The 23,272-nt window shown below is 36.5% G+C and overlaps 2 protein-coding genes across 6 annotated transcripts in view; both read left to right on the top strand.

The window, feature by feature from the left end:
- Positions 1–5,761, top strand: part of ano5b (anoctamin 5b) — a 45,813-nt gene extending 40,052 nt beyond the window's left edge. For all 5 annotated transcript variants that reach the window (XM_067440956.1, XM_067440972.1, XM_067440962.1 and 2 more), the window contains 9 exons: positions 539–613; positions 709–937; positions 1,260–1,438; positions 1,540–1,637; positions 1,797–1,927; positions 3,006–3,211; positions 3,428–3,630; positions 3,716–3,821; positions 5,075–5,761. In XM_067440956.1, coding sequence (XP_067297057.1) covers positions 539–613; positions 709–937; positions 1,260–1,438; positions 1,540–1,637; positions 1,797–1,927; positions 3,006–3,211; positions 3,428–3,630; positions 3,716–3,821; positions 5,075–5,305 — 1,458 coding nt within the window. In that variant the 3' untranslated portion in view covers positions 5,306–5,761. The remainder of the gene's footprint in view (positions 1–538; positions 614–708; positions 938–1,259; positions 1,439–1,539; positions 1,638–1,796; positions 1,928–3,005; positions 3,212–3,427; positions 3,631–3,715; positions 3,822–5,074) is intronic.
- A 2,544-nt stretch (positions 5,762–8,305) lies between these two features.
- Positions 8,306–22,837, top strand: slc17a6b (solute carrier family 17 member 6b). The gene is made up of 12 exons (XM_067441001.1): positions 8,306–8,929; positions 10,292–10,547; positions 11,333–11,451; positions 13,730–13,844; positions 14,272–14,359; positions 14,624–14,710; positions 15,064–15,206; positions 18,825–18,974; positions 19,622–19,754; positions 20,896–21,006; positions 21,792–21,919; positions 22,252–22,837. The coding sequence occupies exons 1-12, from the start codon at positions 8,844–8,846 to the stop codon at positions 22,591–22,593; spliced, it is 1,758 nt and encodes a 585-aa protein (XP_067297102.1). The 5' UTR covers positions 8,306–8,843; the 3' UTR covers positions 22,594–22,837.
- Positions 22,838–23,272: the final 435 nt, after the last annotated feature.

Below are 23,272 nucleotides of genomic sequence, written 5' to 3' on the forward strand. Positions count from 1 at the left end.
TGCCACATCATTTGACACACATCATCATAAACATGGCTAGGGCAAACCATCAGCTGTGAAATCAGATATTTTAATTATTGTTCCATGTCACAAAAACTCTATTTTAAATTCAAATTTAGTTTCTGAAGCATTCAGAACTGCTTGGTGTCTTGCTGTCATGGTGTCTTGGTCATGATTTGCTACTTACACTACCAATCAAAAGTTAGGGATGAATACAAATGTTTTTAATGAAAACAAAAATTGTTTCAATTATGCAAGGACACATTACATTTATCAAAAGTGACAGTAAAGACTTTTACATTGTTACAAAAAATCTAAACTTTAATAAAAAGTTCAAAATAACTTTTTATTAAGTTCTTTGGAAAAAAATAAATAAAATAAAATAAACCTGGAAAAATTAACATAAATTAAAACAATTCACAGACATGTTTTTTTAAATATACTCAAAACACTTTTTACATATTGTACCATGACTGGTTAAAAACATGTAGCTGTAATTTTGCCATTTGGCTTACTGACACACTCTTTATTCTTACAGGAAATGGAGCCTTATCTATCTTTCCCCAGCAAGTGTGCTCGATTCTGCCTGTCTGGAGCAACTGTTCTCTTCTGGGTGAGTTTTCTACCAATTTCCTAAACCGTGCTAGCTATCAAGTTGAATTAAAGTTCAATCTGTTTAAAAGTCCTTCCTTTTGTTTGTTTTGTTAGACGTTTCTGATAGTGGCCTGTATAATGGGGGTGATCGCTTACAGATTAGCGGTTTATGCAGCATTCGCCAGCGTCATGAAGGACAGCCCCACCAGTAAGATTCAGCTGGTGGGCTCTCTCATCACCCCTCAACTTGCCACCTCTGTCACTGCTTCCTGCATCAACTTTGTCATTATCCTGATCCTCAACTTCCTCTATGAGCAAGTGGCCATCTGGATCACTGATATGGGTGAGCAAAAAACCGCATCCTCATTTCACAGTTTCAAGATATATTTATTGAGTTGGTTTGACATGTACAATGCATCTCAAACTCTGGAAAATTGCAGGTTTACAGTTTGTGTAATTAATACAGTTTGCAATGAATGAATGTCCACTTGTATTTTTTTAACTTGGTGAGTAGTGGTGTACTAAGCTGGCTAATGTACAGTCGACTGTGATTTATTTTCCGATAAGGGCCATTTGACTTTGCATGATCCTTTACATATTTGCTTATCTGTACAGCTGGAAAATATTTGATGAACTTCTTTTATTCTTCTATTTTTAACTCTCAGAGATCCCCAAGACCCATCTGGAGTATGAGAACAAGCTGACCATGAAGATGTTTATGTTCCAGTTTGTGAACTACTACTCTTCCTGTTTCTATGTGGCCTTCTTTAAAGGGAAGTTTGTTGGTCATCCGGGAAACTACAGTTATATGTTTGGAAAGTGGACCTCTCTGAGAAATGAAGAGGTGAGACAGTCTGAAATATCAGTTCTCCAGAGGACCTTATGTTCTTCAGGTGAATCTCAAAATAAGTTTTTATAACATGAAACATGCATTTTAATATTTAGTGTGCCCCCGGGGGCTGTCTGATTGAGCTGACCACACAGCTGCTCATCGTCATGGCTGGAAAACAGATGGTTGGGAACGTCCAGGAGGCTCTGCTGCCGTAAGCGTTATGAACTTTGACCACTCATACTGACTTGGTGTTTGTTTTATACTTGCCTATGCATGTCACATATGTATTTTTAGAAGGTCAAAATATAGTCCTTTAGGCAGTTTTCAAATCCAAGGAAACACGTGATGGTCCCTTGTGTCTGTGTTTCAGACTTCTCAGAAACTGGTGGGGCAGCAGGAAAGGGCGGAGTCATCCAGAAAATACATATAGTAGATGGGAGCAGGACCACGATCTGCAGAACTTTAGCCAGTTTGGACTCTTCTATGAGTATCTGGAGATGGGTACGATTTTACTCACATATATATGTTGGAGTTATTTGGTGTTGATATAGCCTACCATGCAAAAAAAAAAAATTAATATAATAAACGTATGTAATTGTTTTATAATACACTACAAAAAATATTAATTTTTTATCCAGCTAGGATTCATTATATTGATCAAAAGTGACAAAGATTTGTAACAATATACAAGTCTTTACTATTTCAAATAAATGCTGTTCATTTGAACTTTTAATATTTCAAAACTATTAAGCAGCACAACTGTTTCAACATTGATAAAAATAATAAGAAATGTTTTTTGTGCAGCAAATCAAAATATTAAAATGATTTCTGAAGGATCATGTGACACTTAAGACTTAAGAAATTATGCTGAAAATTCAGCTTTGCCATCAAAGGAATACATTACACGTTAAAATGGAAAAAAGTTGTATCAATATTTCACATTATTACTGTTTTATGGTATTTCTGATCAAATAAATGCAGCCTTGGTGAGCATTAGAGACTTTAAAAAAAAAACATTAAAAAAATCAAATTCAAACTTTTGAACAGTAATGTATTTTAATAAATTAAGAAATGTATATTTTACATACATTTCTTTATCATTATAATGTGTACATACATAAACATATATTTGTTATCTTAAAGTTCCTATAAAAGAAGTCTTAAAGGGATGGTTCATCCAAAATTTTAATTCTGTCATCATTTACTTTCCCTCATTTTGTTTCAAACCTGTATGAGTTTCTTTCTTCTGCTGAACACAAAAGAAGATATTTTGAAGAATGTTTGTACCCAAGCAGATAGAGCAACCATTCACTACCATAGTAGGAAAAAACTACTATAGCAGTCAATGGTTGCTCTCTCTCTGCTTGGTTACAAACAATCTTCAAAATATCTTCTTTTGTGTTCAGCAGAAGAAAGAAACTCATACAGGTTTGAAACAAAATGAGGGTGAGTAAATAATGACAGAATTAAAATTTTGGGGTGAACTATCCCTTTAAGTAAGGATCTGGATCTTCAAATCCTGTGAGCATTTTCATTCTTTCATCAGTTAAACCAGTTGTTTTCTGTGTGTTTTAAACAGTGATCCAGTTTGGCTTCATAACACTCTTCGTAGCCTCTTTCCCACTGGCCCCTCTTCTCGCCCTCTTCAACAACATCTTGGAGGTGCGAGTCGATGCTTGGAAGTTTACCACTCAGTTCAGAAGACCAGTGGCAGCAAAGGCACGCAACATTGGAGCGTGGGAAGAGATCCTTAATGTTGTGGCCATCTTGTCCGTTGTCACAAATGTAAATGCAAACTGTTTTGTTCTGCTTTCTATTTAATTGACTCATCCCACAATTTTACGTTCTTGTGTAAAACTGGATGTGGCTTGCTTAACATGCTCATTCTAAATATAGTTAACTGATCAGCAAATAAAAGCACATTTTTTGTGCAATCAAGTACTATTTCCACCATCCTTAAAATCTAATGTTGTTTCTTTTCTCCTCTCATTTGCACTTAAGGCCTTCATCATGGCATTCACCTCAGATATGATTCCTCGTCTGGTCTATCTGTATGCCTACCACCAAGGCAACAATGCCTCTATGAGCGGTTACATCACCAACAGCCTTTCCTTTTACAACATCTCTCAGATCCCTGTAGATAACCTACCCGAACCTGGAGAAAACCCATCCTGGTTCAACAGCTCTACCATCATTACATGCAGGTTTGCGGTCGCCTAGTGGGAACTATAGTCTGTATTAGGCCTATACATTTATATGCTCAATTAACTTGAATTTATTTTTTCTCAGCTATCGAGACTACAGATACCCACCTGGCCATGAAAAGCAATACACACATACAATGCAGTTCTGGCACATCTTGGCTGCTAAGCTAGCCTTCATCATCATCATGGAAGTAAGCAACTGCATAATCCAAAGTACTTTCAATTTAATTTTAGGAAATCTAGAGTTAATATATGAATATGCTGGTGTTTCTTTTTTTTAATATTATTATTGGGATTTAATGCCTATGATCAGGAAGGTGAAGTAAAGAATAGAAAAAGCAAGTAATGGAAAGTAGGCAATCTTTACATTTCAGTAGCTTACTTTATTATTCAAAGGTTTCAGTAAGATATTTTTGAAAGAAGTTAATTTAGCAATAGCATGTTAAATTGATCAAAACTGACTGTAAAATATTTTACATTGTTTCAGATAAATGCTGTTCTTTTTAACTTTACATTCATTAAAGAATCCTGATAAAATGCATCATGAAAATAGGAAGTAGCACAACCATTTTTAATGTTGAATACAATAATAATAAAAGTTTCTTAAATACCAAAGCAGCCAATTTAAATTATTTCAGGATCAAGACTGGAGAGTGTATATAGCAATGTTATTTGAGTTTTAGTTGGTGTTAGTTTTAATGTATTTTAGTCTATTGCCCAAGCAACCTTTCTAATTTTTGTTTTGTTTAAGTTTGATAAACTATTATTTAGATACTATTACTTTATATTATAAACTAATATTTTTATTTTATTTCAGCTTTTACTTCAATTTTTTTTTTTAAATAATTTTTAATAGTTTTAGTTAATAATAACCCTGGTATAGTAAATAAAAGGTTGAACTGTTTGTTTAAAATAAACAGTTATAAACAAACAGTTAAAATAAAATTTGATGGCTTGAAACTTAAAGAAGAAAAAATAGTGCAGAAATATAAAGTGGAGTATTAGAACTGCACATGATGATTTCTGGCTATGAGTATTAGCACAGCAGTACTCTGATCTTAGTGGTCTTTAACATGAACATTGTTTTTTCTATCTGATTTTAAATAAAGAAAATGAAGTGAGCTCAATACAGTGATAGAAAATAATCATATGAACAATAATATTTGCTAAGCAATTAGTTAACATTTGACACAAAATCTTGCCCCTGGTTTCACAGATGAGACTTAAGCTTAGTCCCAGACTAAAATGCATGTTTGAGCTGTTTTAACTGAAAGCATATCTTAAAATTTGTTAGTGCCATTGTTTTGCCTCAAGATGCGCACCTGTTTTTTTAAAGACACGTTTATAAAAGCTACTTTAATGTCCTGATTGAACAAAGGCCAAGCCTTAGATGTCTAAATTTGGGCACATGTTTACTGTTTCTCTGTTTCACCTTGTTTCTCAGCACGTTGTATTTGTGGTGAAATTCTTTGTGGCATGGGTGATTCCAGATGTGCCATCAGACGTGAAAGCACGTATAAAGCGGGAGCGCTTTCTGGTTCAGGAATACCTTCACAACTACGAGGTGGAGAAACTCAAGATGCAGCTGAGCCAGAGTTTCTGCCTGTCCACCGAAACGGCCTCACTGCTGCCCTCTAGTCCTAGTAAACACCAGGTGCATTCTGAATGTATTTGAACATCCCTGAACCCTCAGGACTACTCTAATGTACTGTACACTGCATGGAGGAATCGACTCTTCGGGACCCCCTTCAAATATTTATTGCTAAAAGCTGCCTGCCCTCATCCAGACAACTGCCAGAATTTAAGAACAACACACCCATCAATTAAACAAATCTGCAGCTTTTTTTTCTGCTTACAATTTATGGGAGAACAATACAGTTTACTCTGTTTCTTTTAAATGTCCGGAGTGCTCTTATATAACTGCACTTTTTCAAAGGAGAAAGGCTTGGAGATGATTTAAGCAGCAAACCCTCTGGAAAGCAGCCTGGTGCTCCGAGAGCAAGTTGCTATGAAGGCAACTTAAGAATAATCAGATATGACCATTAAAGGGATAGTTAACCCAAAAATAAAAATTCTCACCCTCAAGTTGTTCCAGTTTCTTTCTTCTGCTGAACACAAAAGAAGATATTTTGAAGAATGTTTGTAACCAAGCAGAGAGAGCAACCACTGACTACCATAGTAGGGAAAAAAATACTATAGCAGTCAATGGTTGCTCTCTCTGCTTGGTTACAAAAATTCTTCAAAATATTTTCTTTTGTGTTCAGCAGAAGAAAGACACTTGACAGGTTTGGAACAAAATGAGGGTGAGTAAAATAAGATTTTTGGGTGAACTATCCCTTTAAGACTTATGGAAATGTTTTAGAAGGCAATAATGCTTGTACTGTACGTCTGACTGTGAAAGAGGTACATGTAGAGTGTTTTTTTTTGTTTGTTTGTTTTTTGTTTTTGAACAGTCAATATTTGTTTTTTGCCAGTGGATTTTACCACTGTGGTTATTTTCCCTTATGAAACAGAATATCATAATCATTTCTGTAGTGTTTGCATTATCATGTTTCTCAGAGTATTTATATTTTATTGTTTTAATTAATGCTGTACCTTGTAGAAGATTTGCATCCCACACATTTTGTTCAGTGTAATATTAAAATGTAATGACATTTTTGTTATTATTATTAGATTCTTATCATTATTATTAGCTTTTTATCATATACCTGATCACGTATTTGATTGAAGGGATATATAGAAGGATTGTGTTTTTGCCAGATTAAGCTCTATAATGACCTGCTATGTATTTTCTGATGCTTCAGAAATCAGAAACTCAAGCCATTATGCATCACCTTATTCTGAAAGAGTCTGTCAATCTTTGCACGTCATTTGTCTGAGGCTAATGACCATTAGCTCTTATCTTTAATCATGACTAGGAGAATACTAGTCTTTTGTTTTCATTGTATTATTTCACTGTAACTGATTTCTGCACGAATGCACTTAACAGGATCAGTTCAGAGGTTTGTAATCAGTTCTCCATGCATCAGTGACTTTGATATTCACCCTGATAACTGCATTTGGTATTACAGCAGTAATGGGGCAACTTCATTTAGTAAAACAGACTTTCAGAGATCCCCATGTAAGACCAAGATAAACACCTGTTGGTTAATACATGCAAAAGAAAATGTATCACAGTTTTGAAGTGGTTTGAAGAAATGTTTTACTGACCTGGTGCAAAGAGATTTGGTTTGAATATTTTGAGCTGCCCCGTTGACATTTCAGACATTCTGTAGCACTGTTGATGAACACTATTCACTCAGCACCAACTATCCTCTACAGGGACTTGACCGGTTTGAAAACAAGCAAGCATGTTAATGATATGTTTCAGGTGTTTGACTCTGTTTTTAAAGTGTCTTAATTCAACTACACATAACTTCCATGTACACAATATTTTGTGAGCCATACATGTTAATTTCATGCAAATCTGTTCTAAATTCTCTTATCTTTTTTTTAGCCTGTTGAATGATTTTTGCTGTCTTTCATAGATCTTATATTGGCAATGCCATTATAGTTTACAGAATTATTCTGATTATTGTGTGTATACTTGCAAACTAAGTTTTATTCAAAACAAAACATAATCTATGTACCCAATGTGACTATATTTAATAAATGTGATGGGGGCATTTTAAAAATAATATCTTAAAAAACATAATAATAAAAAAATGCACTTAGTTTAGGATTTTTGTGTATGTGTATCCAGATGAGACTATGTTACCCATGCCTTTGCCTTAATTATTTTCTTTCATGATGTTACTTATGTATGTGTATTTTATTTGGTCTACAAATGTTTACAGAATGAGATGCATGGAAGCCATATCATGAATCATGTTTTTAAAATAAATTCTTGTTTGCATTTCAATGAGGAGAACGTGCCAAAATAAAGTGATTGAAGTATGTTACGCGTGTAGAACTTGTTGGGCGTCCTCTGCAGTACGGGGATTGAGCACAAGATGGTGCCTGCGCTTCACCGCGCCATCATCAACCTGTTGTGTGCCGCTTTCAGGAACGCGCAGCGTCGCAACAGCGCAGTTACTTTCCTATGAAGATTTCTGTGATTTAGAAGCATATCAAAATAATACATACGGTTTTATCAAGGTAACTTATCAACATGCATATCCCGCATTATTCCCAGCCATTAAAAAAATACTTAAATTCCAAATGGTCTGTATTGGCTTCGAATTTGACAGACGCGTGGCCTACACACAAAAGCAATTTTTATTTATTTATTTTCGCTGTGGATGACAGTGAAAGAGAGAGAGGGAGGGGGACTGCGAGGTATGTATGAATTATTAATACGCTTTCCTTCACACCAGCACACGCACTTGGAGGGGGAAACACCCCTCATTCGGTTTCCATAGCACCGCCCCCAGGAGGCTTGCACGGCCTTTGAAGGAAAACAAGCAATTGGCGTAAAAGCACACATGTAGAAACTTCGAATGTCACGTCACTTTCCTTTCACATATAGGCTACGCATAGAAAAAACTATAATTTGCCGCACGTGGAACATAATTCAGATCATCTGAGGACAAAATAATAAAAAATGTGAATGGAATGTGAACATTGTCCTCCCTCTCTAACCCCTCCCAAAGCAGTGAACCGCCGCTGGCACTCTGATGGGAGTGTTCCGCCTCGCGCACAGCGCACACTGCTAGTTGGCAAAGGAGTGGCGGCGGGAGCTCGCGCCGCTCTGAACGCGAGACTGTCGCTGACCTTGGTGCTGAAAGCTGTTCACCTCCTGAACACCTAAAAAAGTGACAGCACGAGACAAGGAACTGGGCTGTTTTTTCTTTTTTCTCTCTTAATTGATCACACATCGTTATTTATTTATTTTTTATTTGTTTTAATTCTGTTTTTTTCCTTCAAAAACTCATTTTGAAGCGAACATTAATTTGTTGACTCCAATCTGAGATGGCATCGCGTGCCCTTATCGCGCGCAGGGCAGTTTATGAGTTTATAATTATGAGTAGACAGAGCCAGACGACTTCTGATATCTCTCTTGTGTAGGCGGATTTTTTTTTCCTTCGCTCTGTGAACGCCGTCGTGAATTTTCCTCATCCGTTTTACAGAATCATTGATCCGCTGGGTATCGGTCCGGTATGCTCTGTCATCTCACACTGTGACATGCTACTTTAACATTACCGGGAAAAAACGAGGGATTATCACACTTGGACATGGAGACTCCGAAGGAGCCTGGTTTTGCGCCCAGCAAAGAGGGGCTGAAGCAACTAGCGGGGAAGACACTGGGGCGCGTGTACAAGTAAGATATTTTAACATTAGGCTATCCAATTGATTCAGTCATTTTAAAATAATAGGCTTGCATATGTGCATATTGTGGTGCCAAATACTTATGAACTATAACAGAACAGAAAAACCTCGAAATTTGTTGCTAGTTTGATCCGTTCAATAACGAGTTCCCCCTCGGTTTTTGGCGTCACGCTTCATGGAGACGTGCAGAAAATTATGTAATTCTGCATAATGTTGGGAAGAGGGAATGGAAGCATGCAAGTTTTTCAGTGTTTAAAGAATGTAACCCTGCGTTTAAAATGCATTTATGACTGAATACTAATCGTTCAATTAGAGGATCCCCTTGAGGGTCTCTTCTTCTTTTTTTCTTCTTTTTTTGTTGTTGAGAAAGTTAACATTATACCATCACTGAAATCATGAGAAAATCGGGTTATCCAGTATTTAACGTTGCTCCTCGAAATTTAATGATTTTGGTGCGCGTCTAAAAATAATAACCTTTTTGTAATCTATGAAAACGTAGGGAAAGATCAACCGCCTCGACCATATGAACGAGTTGTTCTTTCGCAACTGAAATACATTTCTCCACCTTTAATATACGTCTCCTCAATTTTTTTTCTTTTGGTTTTTCGTTTACTTAGGATTTTGCAGTCTCTGAGTATTTTCAAAAAATACAGGACATTGTGTTTTATTTGTCTACTGAAATTAAACAACCGAATTGACATTTTGCACGTGCAAAATATTGCAAAATAAAATCATTTTAATTCCTTCACATCTGTTAATGAAATCATATGCATGAAGCGAAATGTATGACCTTTTTCATTTATTTTAAAATATACATAGGCTACCTAAATTTTTGCACATTAATTGATTGAATTTATCTTCACACAATGTGTTTTTATTATATAATAGTAAAAAAATAGGCAAATATCTCTCTTTTTTGATACATATTCAGGTATATTAATATCGTGTTAGTGAATATCAGTGGACAAAAAGCCTGTGTGACTGTAAATAAGGTGAAGGTGAAGGGAATGCTGCAATGCGGTACAGTGCGCTTTACAGCAGCACACGAAGCCTATATGGAGTTTACATTAAAAAAAACATCTGTGGGGAGGGAAATAAATGGGCTATGCAAACTATTCCTACTGGCCATTTCAATAACTCTCCTCTAAATATGTCGGCGCAGTTTAGAGTAGGCCTACTAGTGAGAATTTCTCAATTTAATTAAATGCCAAAATTATATTTTGATTCGTTTGTAAGAATGATTGTTGTCAATACGAAAAATATGCAATTCCTATTAATTTCCTCTTCCGGACCACAGTCGTTATGCTGTTAGTGTCCTAAAAGGGGTCTGACAACTCTCTTCTGACATATGCAGAGTGCTAGAAAAGAGGCAAAAACCTGGCGACAACATTGAACTGACCGAGGATGGACGGCCTTCCCAGACCAGCGAGAAAAAGCCACCTTTGTGCGACTGCACGTGCTTTGGACTTCCGCGCCGCTACATCATCGCCGTGATGAGCGGCCTCGGCTTCTGCATCTCCTTTGGTATTCGGTGCAACTTAGGCGTGGCAATAGTGAGCATGGTGAACAACAGCACCATTCACCTGAACGGAAAGATCGTCATCAAAGAGGTTTGTGCGCGTGGCACGCTTGTATTTTATATGTCCACGTCATTTTTGTGACACCCCCACACAGCTCGCAAGCTTATACACACACATACACACGAATACAGAGTGCCTGAAATCAATTTATGTAAAATAAAACATAATAAAGGAAATGATTTGTGTTTGTTGGAAAGAGGCTTGGTGAATGCCCCACTATTAGCTTGGAAAATATTGAAAACAAGTATAGGCTACTCATGCAAAAACATTGACCTTGGTTGTAGGCCTCAAATTGATTAACTCTGGAATTCTCAGCTGGAAACGAATCTTTCGCTCGTCATTTCATTTTTGTGCACAATAATCAATAAATAGCCTATTTTGTTTGCTATGGGTTTTGAAAAAAAAAAAAATTCCCTAATAACGAATGCCATCGGCTATATGCCTATTATATTTTAACCTGTTATTAGAGGTAAATAAAGGTACCAGTAAGAACCAAAAAGAGGTTTTCACATGCCATAGAAGAACCATTTTTGGCTCCCTGAAGGACCGTTTTGTAAAGGTTCTTTACAGGAAAATTTTTTCGAAGCATTTTATAGTCCGAACCGTTCTGCACTATACAAAGAACCTTCTGTGCAGTGAACATGTTCTTTGGATATTAAAGGTTCTTCATGGAACCATAGCTGCAAAAGAACCATTTAAGAACCTTTATTTTTAAGAGTGTTTATGGAAACGTGTGCATATTAGCTCAAAGATATTCACACGTTTAGTTGCCTCTTGCCCATTACCTGATATCTTCTGTTATTTCTCTCCCATAGAAGGCAAAGTTCAACTGGGACCCGGAAACAGTTGGAATGATTCATGGCTCGTTTTTCTGGGGTTATATTGTGACACAAATTCCCGGAGGATACATTTGTTCTAGACTGGCGGCAAACAGGTAAAGCTTTAGAAATATAGACTAATATTTATTTGTTGATTTATTCTAATTATTATTGTTGTTCTTATTATTATCATTGCTATTATTATTAGCCTATTATTATTATGTCAATATTTTAATTATTAATTGCATTGAAAGCTGAACGTCACATTTGGTTTATATAGCTAATTTTCCACATTGCAATAGAAGTCGGTTAACTTAGGGAAAAGCCTAATGGTAACGAAAGAACATTACTAGCTAATTAATTATTAAGACTTTTACAAACAATAAACATTCTATAACAATAGGTTACTTTATTTAATTGATACATTATATTAGCTTTATATTTATAACGGTTCACAGATGTTTGTCCCTATGATTTTGCGAACCGAGCCATTAAAATCATTGCAACTTACGTCATATACTATAGCTACTTAAAGATGGTGTCGCCCACGTTTTCCAAATCAGCGGGATCGCGCATGAGCTTCTGCGTAAAACAGGAGCATCTCCAGGTGTTTGTCAACCCAAAACGAAAACGGTGCGAAAATACTACCTAACACAGAATTTCGTTAAATTTAGCTATTAAAAATGTAGGAGGCTGATGTTTTTGTAAACATTAGGCTATTGAAGCCTAATATGAAAAAATGCTTGTTAGCCTACTTGATTTCAGTCATAAGGCGTTATAAACCTACTAGCCTATTTGTAATAGCCTAAGTAGCCTAATAGCCGGATTTTTATGTGCAAAATCGAGCTGCAAAGATTGCTAGGCCTACATCCGTGGTGCGTTCTTCATTTTATCCGAGGTCTACAGCAGCTAAGCCCTACTATTGCAGTGATGGCTGCATGCGGTGCATTCAAGGCACTTTAGTTAGTGGCTACTGGATCTGTACCTGTCATTGGAAAAGGGGGGTAGTGGGAGGAGCTAATTTTGCACAAGCGCAACCCAACCTCTTATTCGTAGGCTATCGATTGATTGAAATATTGATTGTGTAAAGACTCGTAACTTAAGTACAAGCATTTCGTGTGTAATTATTAATTTCGTTATATCTTCTAAATTAATAAATTATTTAGAGTTTATATTGAGTCGTTTTTTTCTCAGAAAACGAAAAAAAAAGGAAAAATAGGCTAGGCTATCTCTAATTTACGAACTTATTATTATTATTTTTTTAAATAGGATAAAGATGTGCAACATATTTTTATTTATTTAAATGCCATATCCAATATTATAAACTATAATAGCCTACATCACTTATCTACTTTTATTATTATAGCCTATCAACCTTTGCAATACCATTTTTTGTTCAAGTTTTCAAGGGCAAAGGAAATCGGATAAATAAATAAACGACTGAAGCAAGGCTTCAGAGTGACAGGCAGTGGTAGAGAGTTGATGTCTATGGTTGATCAGTCTGCTTGTGTTCCAGTGTTGCGTGAGTGGCAGACTGAACGCTGACCCGTCGTGTGAGTTGTAGGATTAGACTGTGGGAGCGGGTCTGTGGGGCATTCTCCACCTGTTAATGAGATCCCGGGAGGAAACCGTGTCTAATCTCCTCAATGAGGGGGGCATGGCAACCAGCCCCGGACATGTTGCCAGAGGGTTTGGCCGTGCCTGCATATATCAAGCAGCAATTTATCAAAAATTAAACTACCATTTCGGTAGCCTAGCTGGAAAATTTGGAACATTGGACACAATTTGTTCTCACTAAAACATCCGTTTTGATGGTTGGCCAACAATAAACAAACGTTTGTTTGTCAGGAATAGCCTATTGTTGTGCAATTGTTCTATTAACTCAGTACGTCAAATCTTTGACATAATTATCGTTGCAGAAATTATATAGGCTAGTTCTCAGTTCATATTTCGTCTATTGGTTGACGTGATTGAGATCTAATAGAATCAGCGTGTCTCGTGCCGGAGAACTCCCTCAATCCGATTAGCGAGTGCCGGTGGGAGAGAGGTGTCTCGAGCTCTAAATTGGAAATAAATGGAAACCAGTATTCTGTGGCATTATTGCTGGGATCACCCCGCGACCAATATCCCGGTCTTTTCTTCGCAGAAAGAATATTTGAATTGTAGCGATAGGCTACTATTTTGGTTTAGCCTATAGCCTGGGAAGAAACCAAAATAGCAGATAGCTGAAATAGTAAATAGCTATGGAAAAATAAAAGAATGTTTTCACAGTATTTTTTTCATTGTATAGTCCAATAGTATGTATATAACGTAACCATGTTTCCATTTGTTATTCAGGATATTTTTCATTCTATAATCCAATATAATTCAACAATGTTTCCATCTGTTATTCAGGGTATTTGGCGCAGCCATTTTCCTCACGGCCACACTGAATATGTTCATCCCCTCAGCTGCACGTGTTCACTATGGTTGCGTCATATTCGTCAGGATATTACAAGGGCTTGTAGAGGTAGGCCTATGTATGATTTTCTCTCTTTTCAATCTAATTGCTTGTTCGCTAATAATGCTCTAATAGCATAACCCTATAGGTATTCATATCTCAAATTTAGGCTCTTGCCTTTGGTGGATATTTTCTCAAAAAGCTATTTGAGATTTTTTTTTTACTGTAAAAAGCCCATAGTCCTGTAACAATCAGTTATGGCCTGAGGATATTCTGAGAAAATAATAACCGAGCCTTTGTCTTTAGTACAGCTGTATTGATCTGTAGAGGCACTATAAACTGAGATTAATTCCATCATGACAACAATATATTGTTTCTTTTATTCATAAACAATGGAAAATTAATTTGCATTCAAATAGATTTGTGTGATATTACTTTTTGTAAATCTGTCTAAGCACATTTATTTGTGATATAAAACTGATGTGTAATATGATAGGGTGTGACCTACCCAGCCTGTCATGGGATCTGGAGTAAATGGGCCCCTCCACTGGAAAGAAGCCGTCTAGCCACAACCTCTTTCTGTGGTAATTTTTTCATCTTTATTCTCTTTAAAGCAAATATAGTTTAGTGAATAATAAATAAAACCATATGCATATAACCATGTGCATGTTAACATTTAAAGATTCATTTGTTGTTTAACCTCAAGAATTCTAGGAAACATTATTTATGCATGAACTGTATTTTCCTGTGTTTTTCTATGCATATAATCAGCAACTAAATGTATAGCTGCCAGGGTTTGTTTGGATCCATTCGAGCTCTCACATGGCCCCCATCCATCCGTTCTATAGGTTCCTATGCTGGAGCTGTTATTGCCATGCCTCTTGCTGGGATCCTGGTGCAGTACACTGGCTGGTCATCTGTTTTCTATGTCTATGGTAAGAGTGGTTTGTGTGTGCACTGTATGAGCCATTGTTATAGTGTAAACCATCGTTGTATGAGTGTGCTTAATGGTCTTGATGAGTGTATTTTAGTAAGTGTAGTATGGATTAACTCACTGATGCTGAGTATTGATTTTTCCTCTGATGCTGCCATGTGTCTATCCTCTGTGCTGACACTGAATCTGCCTGTCCCTGTGCCAAGAATTAGCACGCTCTGTCTGGAAAGCAATGAACTAATCCATTTAGTTATATGAGGAGTTTTCAGTCAGCTGATCCTCCTGTCTGCTGCTTATCTCACATCATTTTATGATAATGTTTATGATCAATCAGAATTGTTTGTTTCTCTTTAGGGTGTTTTGGGATGTTCTGGTATATGTTCTGGATCTTGGTGTCATATGAGAGCCCTGCTGTACATCCCACCATCTCTGCTGAAGAACGCTGCTTCATTGAGGAGAGTATCGGGGAGAGCGCTAAGCTGCTAGGTCCTGCAGAAGTGAGTGAACCCCAAACATAACCGTACTCCATACGTCTAGCTGGATAGGCAGTGTTATCTCAGGGATATTGTGGAGTTGGGTGGATCAGAAGACAAAATCAGCACAAAATGCTTGACTGAGGGATTTCTTTTAAAAAGAGACGTTTTGACTAATGGAATAACATCCCTTTTCATGCAAACCTATAGTTATACCGCTCTAGAATTATCTGTAATTCTAATAGTCATTTGTTACTTGACAAAAATCTAATTCACATACTATGGTTGTGCTTTGAAAGATGTAGAGTTTAACAGTACAGAGCATAATGTGACATTATCCATTTATCTGTAAATCAGGCTGGCACAAGGATGGGATGTTGTTGGAGAGAGCTAAGACAAACCCCTGTTTGCAGTTACTGTGAACAAAATTGTGATATGGCTGTAGTTTAAAATGTCACACTTATTTTGAGTAATTTGCAATTTGATAGAGGGCCAATAAACCCATAGAATTATGTAAAGTTCCCCTATTTTGAAACATCTCTATAAAGTATTTAGTCTCACTTAACCACTCCTTTCTGAGAGCCTACTCTGCTCTGATTGGTCAGTTGCCCCCATCTGTTGTGATTGGTCTGCCACTTACAGCAAGTGTCAGAAACAAATTGTCAATTACCATATCTGAATTTTAGCTCCAGAGGGTTTTGCTGCACTTGTATGAACAGTAGCAAATTTGTTACAAACCTACGTAGATATTTTACAGAAGTGAAACTGGAATTGCTGATGACTAATTTTTGGCACAGGTCAGAATCAAATCTTTCTATCAGGAGACTATAACTTCATTTGTTGTGCACTTAAACACTTTTTAACATCTTTAAAGTTTTTTTGTGTGTCTTTTCGTATGAATATTTTAGCATTACTGTTATCTATAAGCTAGTGTGCTTCAAAACAATGACAACATTTGCATTTAGAAGATTTAAACAACAATTTCAGTATCTCACTTCCGCCAATATGGATCAGTGATTTTGATGACATCACACTTCACTTTAGCGTCTCATCAGATTTTCTGTCCAATCAAATGCCCTCTAGAATCTAAAGCATCCCACCCCCTGCATTATAAATAGACGCTGAAGCTATGGCTAAAATTGGTCACTTGCTCACACATTAACTGTTAACTATTTTCTACATGGTGAAATAATGTACTATATAGGGGACAGGGAGCGATTCAGACAGTGTAAAAATGCTTTACATTGGAGTGAATAAAGTCTGGTTTCACGTTTGTGACACGGGGAAACGGCACAGCACACTCACAGTCTGCTCCAGTCCAGAGACACGATAGCACTGAGAGAATCATATGTGCGAATCAGCGCAGATCACAAAACGTATCAGACTCATTTGAATTCTGCACAGAATGCTATATTTTAAAGCAATATGAAGAAGGCTAGAAGGAGAAATGGCTCTGGTCGAGCTGTGATATAAACTGTCCCATCCTTTCTTCCTGATTCAGTGGAAAGGACGTCAACACACTGAATAATGCTGCGTGTTTCAAGGCACTTCAGTGGACCTTTAAAACTCTTCAAGGTGCCCTAGAATGATTTGAAACAAAATGTTAAATTGTTCTCTGATATCTAAATATAGGGTATGTGGCTTATTTAAGGGAAAAATTGTCCAGATACAGTTTTACAGGTCCATTTACAACCCTATAAATTGTCCCTAGAATGTAATGCTCTGAATTTGCCTTATTGGGAAGAGTCATGAATATGAATGTGCTATATTAATTAATAAGCTATAATTGGCTTATTTCAGCAGCTCACAGCTCACAGTAGTTCAGTGAAGTGGCTCGTGAGTCCTGACCGTCCTGACAGAACACAGACCGACTGAATGACACTTTAAGCAAAACATCTCAAATGGAGATTGATAAAATGCAGCTTACTTGTTTATTGGTGTTTTCAGATCATCCGCACGCGAGAAAGAGTTTGCGTTCGTGCAGTTGCCAGATTTCAGTAATGAAATCCCTTAAACAGAGCTTTTCTGTGAAAAGAAACCTGTATACTCTCCGGTTTTTACCTAAACATGTCCAATCTGGCAACCATATGCACGTAAGCTCTCTCTCGCGCGCGGATGATCTGAAAACACCAATAAACAAGTAAGCTGCGTTTCAGCAATCTCCATTTGAGATGTTTTGCTTAAAGTGTCATTCAGCCTACATTTTAGACTGATATTTTTCCGTCAACGATATTGCATGTTTATATAACTTTAGTCACAATGTAGGCTAACGTTACGCAGTGACGTAGCCTAATCTGAAATACAAATTCATTTTGTAAAATTTATTTAATTTTACAAAATGAATAGCCTTGTCAAATGACTGTCGTTTTAACTTATATGGTGGAAAAGGTGACGTTTGCTAGAAGGATCGCGTGAACGATCTGTAACCAAAGTATCTACGGTTGTATTTTGTAATACAAAATAATGATACCCTTTGTCATTAGACACACTATTTAGTTTTGTATGGTACTTGGAGTATCCTATTGTTACTGTACTAGCATCTTGCGTTATCTAGACAATGCTGTCTCTCTAAGAAACTTTCAATTTAATCAGAAATTGTTTAAACAGTCAATAAGTGGATAAATCGGTACTTACTGCTTGCAGGAATAGAGTTGTAATTACCACTTTCTTTAGTTTAAGACGCCGAGCGAAGCTTGCTTCCAATGCGCCGAACAAACGAACGATCTTGAATTACATTGTTGTGGTATCGGATTATAAACATCAACCATGACTGTTGACATTTTTTATCTGTGGGAAGGATATGTAAAGTCCTCAGGTCTCCTGAACAGCCTGGAACATGAAGTGTGTCCATGCGAGCTTGTACCTGATGATTCGCTCGCTTTCCGCCTGACAATGCACATGTTTAGACAGTTGCAAATGTTGGGGGCGTGCATATAAATGATTCCCAACGCTTGCGTCACGGTTGGGTTTATGTTGAGAAGCACTTTTTTTCAGTGGAGTTTTGGATTCACGAGATTTACATAAGAAGTAGGAGGCAATGGTGTTTGAGACTCACAGTATGTGATGTCCATGTGAACTCTTATTACTTCACCATGGCAAGGTTAATTCAATTTTTCATTCTTGGGCACCTTTCAGACCTTTTACTTTTACAAACAGCTATATTACACTGCATGAAAGATAAAATATCTAAAAATGCATAATAGAGGAACTTTAAAGTAAGCATGTGTTGAAAACAATGAGGAGATATACGCATGGCCACCAAAATCCCTTTTAAATATAAACTTGTTTCGTAAATCTATGGCATCTTATAATTTTGCTGTAGAGGCTGATATATTAAGTGTCACTATGTCACTAAAGGGTGGTTTTGTCACCATATGAGGACATATAATGAAATCTGTAAGTTTAAAATACCAACAAAGATGTATCAGAGAAGTCTTGCACATCACTTGTTTGGATGCTATGTTCCTGTTAAATGTCAGTCAGCTACTTTGATTTCTTTGACTTTGGTGTAAATGCCATGCACTCACAGAGAACATCAGTTCTGACAAAGAATAAAAAAGTTCAAGACATGACTGATAAAATCATTTGCAGTATATTGTTAACATCTCACACCACATGCCGCAATACTAATTTCTCCTGCAGAAATTCAAGACACCTTGGAAGAAATTCTTCACGTCCATGCCTGTCTATGCAATCATCGTGGCCAACTTCTGCAGGAGTTGGACCTTCTACTTGCTGCTCATCAGCCAACCTGCATACTTTGAGGAGGTGTTTGGCTTTGAGATTAGCAAGGTAATTTCAGTGTACCTTTTATATGACATGTATTTAAATTGGCATGTGTTTTATACAAACAGAATGATTGATTAAAAACTTAACAATTGGGTCAAAATTGCTAGCCTTAGTATGATTTTTGTCTATAATTCCAGTATGCATCAATAAAAGGGTGACCTTTGTCATTCCCTAAGGTCTGAAATAGCTTGATGAATTATTCATTGTGAATAGTTCATAATGAATTATTCATTAATCATTTATTGGTGATTTAAGTCTGTGTTTGCATCTCATTTTGCTCCTTTTCCTTACTTACAGTTAAAATTGCAATTACGTCTTGATATCTAGTTTTTGGAATTAAAATACTAATTAATGTTGATGCCTTGCATAATACAATAATGTTGCATGTCAATGTATTCATTTTTTTTCATCACATTTATCCAGTAAGTGTAATTGTGTAAAATCTAATAAACAATTTCATAATGGCTTGACCATGTACAGTAAATTTAAGTAAAATGTATTCTTTGCTACGTCATGTTTTAGATTAGACTTTGGAATTGTCTCTCTTTTCTGTGGTTGAACCACATCTAAAAACATTGGTCTAATTCTTTCATTCTGCAGTGGGTTTTTAATAAGATGATTCTGAGCCTGACGGCTGCTGTCTTATTCAGGTTGGCATGCTGTCAGCCCTGCCCCATCTGGTGATGACCATTATCGTACCCATTGGGGGACAGTTAGCCGATTACCTTCGCAGCAAAAACATCCTGTCAACCACCACAGTTCGGAAGATCATGAACTGCGGAGGTGAGTGGAGCCTATTGCAGGAACGCACACAGAGCCATACAGCTCCTACATGGCTGAATTTAGGTTAAATCCATGCGAACTAGGAATGTTAAATAGGAATTTGCCAACACTTTAGTTTAAGGTCCAATTCTCACTTTTAAAGGATTAGTTCACCCAAAAAGGAAAATTCTGTCATTCATTTCTTACCCTAATGTCGTTTGACACCCGTAAGACCTCTGTTCATCTTCAGAACACAAATGGAGATTTTTTCGTTGAAATCCGATGGCTCAGAAAGGCCTCCATTGACACCAATGTCATTTCCTCTCTCAAGACCCATAAAAGGCACTAAAGACGTTACAAAGCCCATCTCACTACAGTGTTTCTTTAATAATTTTATGAAGTGACAAGAATAGTTTTTGTGTGCAAAAAAACTAAATAACGACTTATATAGTGATGGCCGATTTCAAAACAAAACTTCGAACCGTTATGAATCAGTGTATCGATTCATGATTCAGATCGCCAAAGTCACGATTTCATCAGTTTGGTGGTTTGACACTCGATCCGAATAAGTGTATCCAGAGCCACTGTAGTGAGATGGGCTTTGTAACGACGTCTTTAGTACCTTTTATGGGTCTTGAGAGAGGAAATGACATTGGTGTCAATGGAGGCATTTCTGATTAATCGGATTTCAACAAAAAATTCTTAATTTGTGTTCCAAAGATGAACGGAGGTCTTACAGGTGTCGAACGACATGAGGGTATAATTAATGACAGAATTTTCATTTTTGGGTGAACTAACCCTTTAACTAGCATGATGACATATTGGCTGTTTATAAGTAATTATAAAGCACACATTAATGCCTTATTCTGCATAACCATATTCTACATCTCTTAATCTAAAACATCTCTACCAATACCTAAACGTAATAATAATAATAATAATAAGTAATTAGGAGTTTACTGAGTTAAAAGTTGTAGTTAACGTTTATTGTGAGAATTGGACCCTAATCTAAAGTGTAGGCCTAACCGAATTTGTAATCAACCTAAATATTTCACACTTTTACACTTTCAGCATATCCTTTAAATATATTTGTTATTGTCATATATTTGCTTATTTTAGTAGCTTAGTGAATTTATTATTTACACATTTTTATCTTTCACAGGCTTTGGGATGGAGGCCACTCTATTATTGGTTGTTGGTTACTCGCACAGTAAAGGGATGGCCATTTCATTCCTTGTGTTGGCTGTCGGCTTCAGTGGATTTGCAATATCAGGCAAGTCCTTGGGGAAACAATATGTCTGATTTAATATTTTGCCTCGCAAACCTGCTGTTTGTACACAGCAAGGACAAGAAAAAGCAGCAATAAAAAGCAACCATAAGTGCCATGGATCAGTGTATATAATGCCTTATTTGTAAAAAGATACCATGGTCTCCTTTTATCATTCAAACACACTCTTCCTCCACTGCAGTTTGGAAGGAATAAGTCGTTCTGCTGGACTTTTTAAATAATTCATACACACCGTCCCCTGAGAGCAGCCTCACATACAGCACATCCAGACAGAGCACTCAATGAGGGAGGGGCTAGAGACTCCTCCGCTCTAGAAGATGGCTGCTCTTTCTATTTTTAGTCTGTATCTCCAACATCATGTTAGTGATACTGAAAAATGTGCACTCTTGATGCAGAACAGTATAGAACAGGAATCCAGTGTTTGAAAATATCCCTCTGTAATGTTGTTTGATGCAGTTATTTTAATATCACTGACATACTATTGAGTTTTTGTTCATATTTTTTATTATTTTTTAAATGTTTATAGCTTTTTTAGTTGTTCAATTAAAAAATTAGAAATGTTGGACACTAACTGAAATAATGTTATGTTAGTGTATATTACATTTCATTTCAGTTAATGCTTATTTTGTTTCATGTAAGGAAAATTGTTTTAGTTTTAACGATTATATCCCTGGTTGGTGTAATTAACACGGTGCCAAAATATTATTATTTTCATAGTTATTTCACTTTTGGCAGATGTTAATAAAATGTGAACCTCTATTGTCCATCAGGTTTTAATGTCAATCATTTAGACATCGCTCCTCGCTATGCCAGTATCCTCATGGGAATCTCTAATGGAGTGGGAACTCTGTCAGGAATGGTGTGTCCTCTTATCGTGGGCGCCATGACCAAACACAAGGTAAGACACTTTAAATTGTCAGGATTTTCTTTTGAATTCTTGATGTTCTGTATTAGTTTGGACTGGATGGATAATGCCTCGAATGGTTGAGTTTTCACTCTTATGTGGTTCAAGTAGCACAGAAGATTTGTTATGTTGATTCTTTGCTATATTATTATACCTGAAACACACACAATATTGTGATTTTAAAAGGTTTTGTGTGACATATTTTTTAGATCTTTCTCCCTATTCATTGTCAAAAGTGCATGTTTATTTCATGTGTTATTCATTGCAGCTCCCAGGATGAGTTTCTTTATGTCAATGAATTCCTGACAACTCTTTTATCCCTTCAGACCCGTGAAGAGTGGCAGTATGTGTTCCTTATCGCTTCCATGGTGCATTATGGCGGTGTAATCTTCTATGGCATCTTCGCCTCGGGGGAGCAGCAGCCGTGGGCAGATCCAGAGCAGACCAGTGAAGAGAAGTGTGGTTTCATTGATGAAGATGAGCTGGCTGAGGAAACGGGGGACATCACCCAGAGCTACAGTGCCCTGGGAGGTACAGCCAAGACCTACGGTGCCACCACGCAACTGAACGGAGGATGGGCAGAAGGATGGGATAAACGAGAGGTCTTTGTACAGGAAGGTGCGGAAGAAGAGGGTTACGGATACAGGCAGGGTGGGGATTACTCCTAGACCGTGCAAAGACACACTATCACACACACACACACACAGACATACACAAACATAAACATACAGTGGCGCAAAAAAAGTATTCAAAAAAAGTACGCAAGTCACAGTTGAAAACGTGTAAATTCCATTGCATTAAATAACAAGATATTGAACCAAATGCAATCTGCAACAAATCAGCTTTTCTTTGGTGGATGTACGAAGTGTCCATTTGAAGTGTCTTCACATAAATATATATATATATATATATATATATATATATATATATATATATATATATATATATATATATATATATATATATATATATATATATATATATATATATATATATATATATATTGTAGTTATATATAAATAATGTATATGATATATCGTTGTCATCAAACCTAACAAACTTGTTTTTGTAAGATGTTTAGCTTTAAAAACTGAGCTTTTTTTGTTATCTAATGTAATGACATTTATAGATTTTAACTATGACTTAAACATCCAGATACTTTTCGAGCCACTCTGCATACAGCACAGTATACAAAATATATGCCCACACTGTACATTTTTTAGTGTCTGTGAGTCCTGTACAAAACCCTACAAAATGATATATGTTTGCACAAATTTAAATGATCAAATCTTACATTTAAACATGGATTTAAATGTGTCAATTATACAAAGGAGAAATGACATATCA

The sequence above is a fragment of the Pseudorasbora parva genome, chromosome 1, assembly GCF_024679245.1.
Source record: "Pseudorasbora parva isolate DD20220531a chromosome 1, ASM2467924v1, whole genome shotgun sequence".
Classification (NCBI taxonomy): domain Eukaryota; kingdom Metazoa; phylum Chordata; class Actinopteri; order Cypriniformes; family Gobionidae; genus Pseudorasbora; species Pseudorasbora parva.